The sequence below is a fragment of the Cydia amplana genome, chromosome 14 (assembly GCF_948474715.1).
Source record: "Cydia amplana chromosome 14, ilCydAmpl1.1, whole genome shotgun sequence".
NCBI classification, from domain to species: domain Eukaryota; kingdom Metazoa; phylum Arthropoda; class Insecta; order Lepidoptera; family Tortricidae; genus Cydia; species Cydia amplana.
In genome coordinates this window covers 6411210-6422661 of record NC_086082.1, presented here as the reverse complement: position 1 = coordinate 6422661, position 11452 = coordinate 6411210, and the positions used below count along the sequence as shown (strand labels likewise).

The following is an 11452-nucleotide window of genomic DNA, read 5'->3' as shown; positions in this document are numbered from 1 at the left end:
TCCATAGGTTTAAATTACAATTCATTAACCGGTCAAGTTAGCATGTAGGTACAGGGTCAACCAGAAAAGCAGCAAAAAAACGCGAGCGCAGCGAGCGCGAAATTTTTTGTAAAAAAATTGTGAAAGCGTGTTAAAAAGGCCGGGCCGGGCCTAAAAATCCGAAGTTCCCCAGTAAGCCGAGCTTTCATGCGAGGTCAAAGCCGTGCTTCAGGATAAGCTCAGCTAGAGCACAGACGCCAACCAATGTCCATTGTATTAAAAAGCGAGACCGCAGGCCGAGCTTGGCGCAGCGAGGCTAAAGGCTAAGCTGAAGAAGAGGAGGTTTGGAAGACAAACCAAACATGGAGGTAAAAAGTAAGGCTGAAGGTCGAGCTCAGCAATCTCCACATTACTTAACAAGCCCGAAGCGTACTTATAACCAGCGAGGTGAGCTTTCATGCGAGGCAAAAGGCCAAGCTTCTGAAATCATTGTTTATATTTGTTAAAAAGCGACGCCGAAGGTCGAACTGTAAGAAAGCAGCGCTCTGACACGAACCAATCGGAGATATTAGGCCCTCGGGAGCCTGAAAATCGAGCTGGATATTACAGACTTTAAATCTATAAAATAACATAATTTACATAATCATCTAATGATTGTGTATCTGAGAAACTGATATTGGACATTAAGTAGGTATAAATATTTAGGTACAATAAAAATAATATTTATGAATTGTAGCCATTTGAAACAAATATTGTTTTTGGCGCGCGCGGGCCCCGCCGGGGCCGTCGGGGCCCCCTAGCTGAGGCGGGGCCCATAGGCAGTTGCCTACTCTGACTTAGGGTTAATCCGGCCCTGGACGAGCCCCTTTACTGCCGAAAATGAAGATTTTATGTTTCTAGTGTAGAGTATAAAATACGTGACGACTTTTTTCTTTCAGGATTTTTCTCTTTTCGTTCATTGGCATCCTGATATCTATGTATTTATAAATGTTTAATAAATAATTTAAGCTTGGCTTGATCGAATATCGTGAAGTTAGTGAAAAAATAACAAGTGTAATAATATAACCTAATACTATTAGGTAGTTCCCTTCGCGTACGAAGACCAGTGAACGCATATAAACCATGGAAGTATTCTGTCCGCTCAATTATGACCCAACGTAAAGTATTCGATTGTAGGCGGTGCTTACAGACTGTTCGATTGGCAACTTCAGTGCGGCCGAGATGACAGTCAGTGACGGATGGCTAAATTGGTTTATAAAAACTACGTTTTTTTGTAATTAAAAATGTCTTCATGTGTCGTGAAGTGGTGCAGAAGTTGTTTTAGTTCATATCAAGGACAGAGGAATCACTTTTCACTTGTAGTAAACAGATAACTTCAGTAAAATTTGAAATAAACATGACGACATTTTTTCAATACTACCGTGCTAAGCTAAAACGTAACAACTGCATACGACTTTCATAACAACATACGACTTTTTAAATTGCGAGGATAATAGGGATGGTTTTATGCCAAATGAAGTAGACTATTTTATTAACTTATGTTTGGTTTAGGTATTTTCTATATACAGTAGAATCCGCTTATAATGACATTGAAGGGAAGTAACAAACATGTCATACTAAGCGGATGTCATATAAAGCATAGTTAATAAACTTTTTATTTTATTTTTTCCAAATTAATCTCAAACTATTTTGTGGGAGATGAGTTTTATTAACCTTATACCAATTATCAACTTTCACCGAGAGTAAAAACTAAAACAATTTAAACGCCACAGACAATTCATGAGATAACCCGTGAGATAATCATACCCGGTCTCCTATATGTAGATACATTTTTTTCTATCACGCTTTCACTGAATTAATTTAACAAATACACACATTATCTTAAAAATGTTGATCATTTGAATCCACCCTCTACTGTCACATATATGTAGGTTCTCTCTCAAGCCATTTCCGTCAGTAGAAAAGAGCGGCGAATTTAGAAAATGTAAGCGCACGAACGGTTATGGTCCCATACAAAATTGTAATTATACGCCTTTTTCTACTGACAAACTTGCTTGACCGGCTATATACATATAAAATATTTGCATTGGAACTGAAAGTGGGGATTTATTGTGACTCCGCCTGTTCAAATGTTTTTGACCCGATTCGTGTACCCATGTAAATTTTGCAGGCTGTATAGCCTGTCCGATTTCTAAGATCAAGTTCGCCATACATTTACTATGGCGTACTTGATCTTAGAAAAAACGGACAGACTATAAATCTTTTCGATACTCATGCCCCGGTTCGTGCTGTGAGGCTGAAGCGGCCACCTGCTCCATGGATTACGAAGGGTGTTCGAACGGCAATGGCTAGGCGTGATAAAGCTTTTCGCTGTTACAAGCGGGATCGGTGTGATGCGAACTGGGATTTGTTCAAGGCTGCGAGAAACCGATGCAACCAAATGGTAAGAGCTGCGAAGCGCCGATACATCCATGAAAATGTTATGTCTTCCTCTCTTGCTGACACATGGAAATTCCTAAGGTCACTCGGTATAGGTAAATCTAATGGTGTTGTGGACTCTACCTCTTTCACTCTAGATCAATTAAATTGTCATTTCGCTAAAACTACTCCCCTTACCTCGCTAGTAAAATTTAAAACTGTATGCCTTATTGCCTCTCTCTCTTCTCCTGATATTGACCCATTTACCTTTAGTCCTGTCTCTCTTGAAGAGATCCGCAAAATTATTCTGTCAATTAAATCTAAGGCTGTAGGGCATGACAACGTGAGTCGAGTCATGGTCATCCACATTCTTGATGAAATACTGCCAGTAGTTTCGCACATCATTAATACATCTTTATGTACAGGGGTTTTTCCATCTTGCTGGCGTAAGGCCTTTGTCATTCCTCTTCCTAAAGTTAATAACCCCAGTTCTCTCAATAACTTTCGGCCGATCTCTATTCTTCCATTTCTTTCCAAAATTCTCGAGGCGGCGGCCCATAAACAGATTTCACAATTTATACACCGGAACAATCTTCTTTCTCCCCTTCAGTCTGGGTTCCGTCCCGGTCACAGCACCACCACTGCCCTACTTAAAGTTACAGAGGACATTCGGCTTGGGATGGAAGCATCCAAGGTCACGGTGCTGGTGCTTATAGACTTCTCGAACGCCTTCAATGTGGTTGACCATGACCTACTCCTCGCTGCTCTGACTCACTTGCGGGTGTCTGTTGAGGCGACAAAGTGGTTCTCCTCTTATTTATCGGATCGTGTTCAGGCAGTCCGAGCTAACCGTTCGCTATCTGATTGGTGTGCACTGAACACTGGAGTTCCTCAAGGTGGTATTCTATCGCCCTTTTTGTTCTCCGTATTTATTAATTTGATTACCACCAATATTCGTAGCTCTTACCATTTGTATGCGGATGACCTGCAGTTGTATGCTCAAGCTGATGTGAACGATGTTAACTCTGCCATTTCATTGCTAAACGCTGATCTAGAACACATCGCTGAATGGTCTAGCAGTTTTGGTATTAGTGTTAATCCAGCCAAGTGTCAAGCCGTAATTCTGGGCAGCCAGCGCCAAATCTCAAAGCTCAGTTCAGTCGCTATCACACCAATCCTGTTTGATGAGTCTGTCATTCCCGTGTGCACTAAGGCTAAGAACTTAGGATTAATTTTTGATTCTACCCTTTCCTGGAGCGGCCAGCTAGGTGATGTAAGTCGTAAGGTTTCAGGCACACTAAGAACTCTGTATAAATTCAAGAATTTTCTCCCAGTAAGTACAAAAAAGATGTTGGTACAGGCGTTGATTTTGCCAATTATTGATTATGGTGATGTGTGTACAACGAATGCCACTCAAGAGTCCCTCAACAAACTTGAACGTCTCCTCAACAACGGCATAAGATTTATCTTTGGTTTGCGTAAATACGATCATGTTTCCTATTACCGTCGCCAGCTCAATTGGCTCTCCATCCGTCGCCGTAGATCACTTCGAATACTTTGTACCCTATTTTCAATCTTGTTTGAGCCTTCTGCTCCTGGATATCTAAGAAATAAGTTCCCGTTTGATACCCCTCGCCCTGGAGTTGAGTTGCGTACATCTCGTGTTCTCAAACTATCAATTCCCGCTCACCGCACTGGGTTTATGACTAACTCCTTTGCTGTCCAGGCGAGTCGTCTCTGGAATTCACTCCCTCTCAATATAAGACAAGCCCCGAGCAAGTTAGCTTTCAAGCGGTTGCTACATAAGTATCTGCTGAAACAAGAGTTCGAGTAGCGTTCATCATTATATTATATATTATGAGTATGTATGAAATATGTAGTAGTATATTATTTATATATATTCTAGTGTTTTTATTTGTGTATTCTACATGTAGTTTATCAGAATTATTAATTGTTTAGTTGTTTACTAAGTTCTAATAATTAAATTCCTTTTTCTCCTTGCACCAATTTTACATGTCTCTGTTTGGCCCGATGGTTGACTGGTAGAGAATGCCATTAGGCATTAAGTCCGCCATTTGTACATTATTTTTGTGTATTGTGCAATAAAGTTTAAATAAATAAATAAATAAATATACCAGTACGGCTACCATTAGTTTGGCACTGACATAAACGCCGTCGAGAACGTAATTTACTTTCTATACATCTCGCTCGTACTCGCATATTAGTGCAAACGAGATGTATAGAAAGTAAATTACGTACTCGATAGCGTAAATGTCAGTTTTGACACTGTCAGTGACTCATGGTACGGGCTCTGAACGTGACTTCGCACTGCCATACAGATTGATCATAAAATATACAAAATACTTATTATAGCGGAATACATTTATACAACAATGAATATTTAATTATGTTGAGTTAGTCTGTCATTTAATTTCATAACAACATTTTAACTAGTTATCTTTTAATCTGCATTAAATTATTATACGTGAATTATTTGACTGGTTCTTCAATGTATGGCATAAACCTATCCCTGTCCAAGTCATATTCTAATCAAATATGAACCGCGAACTCTCAGCGGCCAGTACGTACAGCAAGAAGGTTATTAGCGGATTAATGTCGCTGATTGGTAGTTATTGACATTATATGCATTTCATCTACACTTAGCTGTGTACGTTAGTGTAATAGAGACAGGCTTTGTAAACGTATCGTCTTTTTAAATGTAGGCGTAATTGTGTATGTGTGCTAATTTGGCCCGAGAATTTGAACGGTAATGTTCCCAAAGGCGGTTTCCAGTTATATGCTTTCACTGACGAAGACAGGTACCTATCTACTCGTATCTACACCTACAGGTCTTTACACCTACACAGAAGAATAAGTACCACGCAAATACAAAGCGCGCTTAACCCTTCACACGTTAACGCAAACAAGGTTGTCAGAAAACATAATGTCAGGAAAAGGGAACGAACCCTTTCCCTATTCTTGACATTTTAAATTGTTTATTTGCGAACAACTGTCAAGTTATTTATTCAGTGATGGCGGTGTTAGTTCACGATGCTCAGTTGGAGTTTTATAGGCTTTAGGTAAAGGTGATAAAGATGATAATTGCTTGTTGGATTGATACATTTGCTTAGCGCGGCATATGTTTTGATTGTAGAATGATAGTATGGATAGCATAAAGTCTATTTTTTTATTCGGTAGACTAAAATTACATTTCATAGTATGAACATCATGTGTCATTTCATACTATGAAATGTCATTTTAGTCTACCGATTAAAAAAATAGACTTTAGATGGTTGGCTTTTCTGGATACGTAAGTCTTACTTTTTACAATAAGTAGAGATAGACCAAGAAAAATCGGCAAGGATTTTGATAGCACACACAAGCAAGTGTTATTTTAAACGTCAAATTTCTATGAAATGATGACATATAAATAACACTTGCACTGCGTGTGCTATCAAAATCGCTGCAGACTTATCTTGGTCTAACTCTAATATATTTAAATATAATTATCGTTTGATAAACTCACATCTCATCCGTCACATGAGTCACATACATATGAACTAGCGGTTGACTGGCATTTCGGCAGAGCTCGCCTCAAAGTGGCCATAACGGCGCGCGGCGGCAACTTGCGTGTGGCCACATCGCGGGTATAGGCTCACCATTATGATGGTAATTGCGATACATTCTACGCTTGTTGTGACGTATTTTAACCTTGACAATCTAGCTAGTAGGAACGTAGAATAAGTAAGTAAAGTTAAAAATAAATAATGTATTTTCATCTTTTCTATTCTCATATTGGTCTAAAATTTGTTCATTGTTTCACTTTTCTGTATGACTAGCGCTCACTAGCGACCCGCCCCGGCTTCGTACGGGTTAACAAATTATGCATAAACCTTCCTCTTGAATTATTCTATCTATTAAAAAAACCGCATCAAAATCCGTTGCGTAGTTTTAAAGATCTAAGCATACAGACAGACAGGGAAGCGACTTTGTTTTATACTATGTAGTGAAATGGGTAGAAAGTTGTACTTTCAATTAGGTACGTTTTTTCATTTTATTTACGATTAGCAATAAAAATTCGATTGTATGTAAATGGAATTTTTGTATAGTTACCATTCTGACATTTAATTCCTGAATCCGTAAATAACGATCATTTTACTAAAATTGTTCATTGAATGTATAGACGGCCTGAGTCTTATTTTAATAAACGTCAAAAATTTGATTTCGATACGATATGGATCGAATGTGCCCGATATTTACGATTTACGTGTCATTTAAATGAAATCCTAGGGTAAATTACTCAATGATTAGTACTGTCAAGGCCCGACATCACCAATGCAATTTATCCGTCATTTTCAGAGTTCATGGCGCCCCTAATTCGCGGCGGGCGGCATATCAAAACATAATTTTTAAGAAAAAAAAACCGACTTCTATGCGGCCCGGTGAAAGATTATTGTAGATGGTGCGCTATGTAGAAAAGGAAGCATTTCGTTTCTGTAAGGCTCGCAGTTCTAACCTAACCTAACCCACTTTTGTTCGGTTCTGTAAGGATAGCAGTTCAAACCTAACCTAACCCATTTAACGGCGCATGCGGTGCGGTGTACGGGGGTTTGAGCGGGAGGGGTTTGGCCTCATCATACTTTATACCTACATTTTATGGTAGGTAATCATAGTGGTTTATTTAGTTTAGGTATAATAGTGGTTTTCCGGGTCAAGGTCCGGGTCTGTGTCCGAGTCCGTGTCTAGTGCAGGTCCGAGTCCGAATCCGAGTCCAGGTCCGGGTCCGGGTCCGAACCGGATCCGGGTACGAGTCCGGATCTGGATCCCAGTCCGGGTCCCAGTCCAAGTCAAAGTCGAAATTCGAAATTACCAAACATGTACTATGCGTCGTTGAAGAGTTCTGTTCTGATCATCATCAGCAGTTCCAGTTCATCAAATGCGACAGTTTTTTAATGTTAATGCTTTATTTTATGATGAAAATACAGAAAATTCTATACGTGTGCCTTTAAGATTTGAGGAGTTCCCTCGATTTCTCATGGATCCCATGTTCAGAACTTGAGCTTGACATAAATATGGCTTAAAAACCTAACTTGCTTAACAAACATAACGAAAAGAAAAAATCGCCAAACGCGAGCTATGCGTCATTAAAGAGTTTCGTTCTGGTCATCATCAGCAGTTACACTTCCTCAAATGTTACTTTTTAAATGTATATGCTTGATTTGTTGATTAAAACACAACAATCACTATATGTATGCCTTTAAGATTTGAGGAGTTCCCTCGATTCCTTATGGATCTCATCATCAGAACTCGAGCTTGACAGAAATGTGGCTTAAAAACTAAACTTGCTTAACAAACATAACGAAGAGGACAAATCGCCAAACGTGAACTATGGGTCGTTGAAGAGTTCTGTTCTGATCATCATCAGCAGTTCCACTTCATCAAATGCGACAGTTTTTAATAAAAATGCTTGATTTTCTGATGAAAATACAAAAATCTCTATACGCACGCCTTTAAGATTTGAGGAGTTCCCTCGATTCCTCATGGATCCCATCATCAGAACTCGAGCTTGACAAAAGCTTGTTCTGTTCTGATCATCATCAGCAGTTCCACTTCATCAAATTTCACGTTTCTGAATGTATATGCTTGATTTGTTGATAAAAACACAAAAATCACTATATGTATGCCTTTAAGATTTGAGGAGTTCCCTCAATTCCTCATGGATCCCATCATCAGAACTGGGTTTTGACAAAAACGGGACCAATCTGTATGCATATACATACAATCGAAAAAAGAATTTTCAAAATCGGTCCAGTAATGACGGAGATATGGAGTAACAAACATAAAAAAAAATAAAAAAAAAATAAAAAAATAAATAAAAAAAAACATACAACCGAATTGATAACCTCCTTCTTTGAGATTTGGAAGTCGGTTAAAAATGGTTGCTAATAGCGGTCGGGCGCGGCTGCAAACCAGAGACCGCTGTACCATCGACCACACTGTTAACTCACAGTTCGTAAACCTTATTACAAAAGGCATAAGGTCCACCGCTGGACAGTTAAGAGTGTTGCTGTTTGTACTACACTAATCATGTTTCGGGAGTGTGGGTTAAGGTAATCTTTCAGTATAAATGAGAAGTGTCACAGAATCTAGAGATCCATATAGTGTTTGAAGGAATTTCTTCTAAAGAGCTATTGACTTCTCGTCTTTAAGACTCCAATTAGTTTTCAGATTCTAGTTGTGTCGCGACTTCGTTTCTTTTACAGTTTTTTTGAAGTGAAAACTTCTTTAGCGGCGCTGTGCACTTTTTGAGGTGGGGAAAAAATGTTAAACTCGCGACAGGTCACGTGACCGACAGATTCGACAGACTGAAAATTCGTAAGACGGACACGTGACCTGATCGAAAAACTGTTACTATGTCATTGAGTTTTCACTTCTGCCGGCACTCCCGGAGTGCAACCCGTTGTTTTTTACTTGAGTTTTCTATGAAATACAAGCAAAAAATATACACATAATAAGTTTAACGGGTTAGCACTAATTGTCTAGCACGTTATTGTATCGCGGATTGGCCAAGCAATTTTATTGTTTCGATGGACTCCGCAAAGTAACGCTTGATTCAATAAAATTATAACCAATGTACCTATTTTATAATTCAGTTAGATATTTATCAATAATACATTTTTCAACGATGGAGAAAAAAAACATATATTTAATTTTTCAACTAGTTTCGGAGTTTCTCTAACTGCTCCATTTGGATTTTTATTCGGGTATCTATATTAGCACGAGAGTTTAAACAACAACTTAGCCCCCTTGTAAAACAAATAACTAATATTTCCACCGTATTTTCACGGAAACGTTCGAACGTGTCTTGCTATTTTAGTCCGTAGAAAAGTACTGACGTTGACTGAAGTAGCATGACAAAAGTGAACGTTTCTGAGAAAATACGACGGAAAATAGACTACATCATTAGCGGTTAAGTACGTGTCGGGAAAAAGGAAGGACTTGAACAATCTTTAGCGCTTTGGTTGGTTTTTTTATGTCTGTATTGTATCTAGTTGGTCGTGACTCATTATTTTATTTGCTCTGTCAAACTAAAGTGTGAAAATAAAAGGTAAAATGTTTGCAAGGAGTAAAAACGATTCTTATATGGCAAAAAGAAACGAAGAGCAATCAAAATCCAAGTTTTGGAAGAAATATAGCGACTACAGGCTTATTCTGTGGATGTGGATGCTAGGAGACGCGGCGGTGATGTGGGCACCAGCCGAGCTGGCCCACAACGGATTTTATCTACATTCAATAATATACTTATTAGCTATTATTGTCATCGCTACGCCTCTGCTTTTCTCCGAAATCTGCTTGGCCCAATATACTAACTGTGATGTCATCACAATGTGGAATTTTTTCCCCCTTTTTCGGTGCTTTGGCTACGGTACTATTTACCTGGTGACGATGAAAATCGTGTACATGCTGGTGTTGACTTCGTGGTCCCTTGTGTATGCGGTACACTCGGCCGTGTCACCGGCGCCCTGGAACACCTGCGATGATTACGATGGAAATTTAACGAAGAAAATCTGTATGGTTAAACGGAAGAACACTTCGGTTTTTCAAAACTGCCTCGAAGTTCAAAGCATGTACGGAGGAGATTGTGGTATCAAAACGGCTAGTCGCTGTTTCTTCGAAGTTCAAATCGGAAATTACGTGACACCGGTGTGGCCATATTGCACTCCGCGCTATAAAGAAACTATAGCTCTATGGTGTGTCGCATTCGCTTTATTTGTTCTGACGTTAAAGCGAAAGTTTTTGAGAATAGGTGTAAAACTGGCGCTGGGTTACGTGGTAGTGGGGACGTTTGTGCTGGTATGTATAGCGCTGGGGACGGGAGGCACATGGTTCTCATCGAGTATATCGTTTGGGTGGGGAAGCATAGACGATATGGACTGGAATGAACTGTACTCACAGTGGTCCATGGTGTTGACAAAGGCTTTCCTAGCTGTGGGCGCGGGCTGCGGCATGGCGGCCGGCTGGACGAGCGGCGCGGAGTTCCGCAGCCCTGCCTGCATGACGGCTGTTGCCGCGCCGCTGCTTGCCGTGCTAGCCTCGCTAATGCTTAGCCTTGTCACCTACAGCGGAATCAAAACCATGTCTTTCTACCACGGCGACGAGGAAAACGTCGTTGAGCTCGGCAACAACTTCTTTTTTACCCCGTTTGCCTCGATGACAGAAACTCTTAGCTATTTTGACGAATACAACCTTTCTGGATTTATTTGGTTCTCGATCACTTTTATCTGTATGTTTATGAATACCTGGCTTTTGTTTAGTTATTTGAAGGACTATCTGATAAATAACTTGACCTTTGCACGGAGACATCACAAGAGTAGCTCCATGTCCCTGGTAGTATCGCTGGCGCTGCTGTCTTACCCTTTGTTCTGCTCGGACCTCACGCCTGCACTACTGGATGCGGCTGACACTGTGCAGATTTTCACTAGTTTGATATTCTCAATAACCATTTATTGGATTTACGGCTATTATAATCACAGTGTAGACATTATTTTTATGATCGGAGTAAAGACTAGTTACTTTTGGAAGTTTTGTTGGGTTTTAAACCCAGTGTTTATTTTTTTTATCTTGGTCTCGAAATGCAGATTTTTAGCACTTATCGAACACGGAGGAAATTCACTTGAAATTGAAATATTGGGAACAACTGTTGATGTCCTGCTATATCTAATTTTACTTGGAGTTTATGCTCTTATTTTACTTTTCTCAGTTGTCATACAGTTAGTAATATACTTAGCAAACGGAGATTGTAAAGGTCTGTTTACACCATGCGGAGATTGGGGACCGAAGGATGATATTTTGTTCAAAAGTCGTAAAATGTTTGTGCCCGAAATTATGACAACTGAGTTTTTGTACCGGCAAGTTAAAAAACATGGATACAGCAAGAGGAAAAATGTTAATGTGATGAAGGAGCTTTCTGTGGAATCTGAGGCGAGCCACTGTCTGCAGCCCACAGAGTGGAGTGTACTGACATCTAATTAAGCTTGTTTTTAATTAAAATAAA

At 39.6% G+C, this 11452-nt stretch overlaps 1 protein-coding gene across 1 annotated transcript; it reads left to right on the top strand.

Annotated features, from left to right (window-relative positions):
- Nucleotides 1–9410: 9410 nt before the first annotated feature.
- Nucleotides 9411–11452, top strand: LOC134653988 (sodium-dependent noradrenaline transporter-like). The gene has a single exon (XM_063509358.1). The coding sequence runs from the start codon at nt 9511–9513 to the stop codon at nt 11428–11430; it is 1920 nt and encodes a 639-aa protein (XP_063365428.1). The 5' UTR covers nt 9411–9510; the 3' UTR covers nt 11431–11452.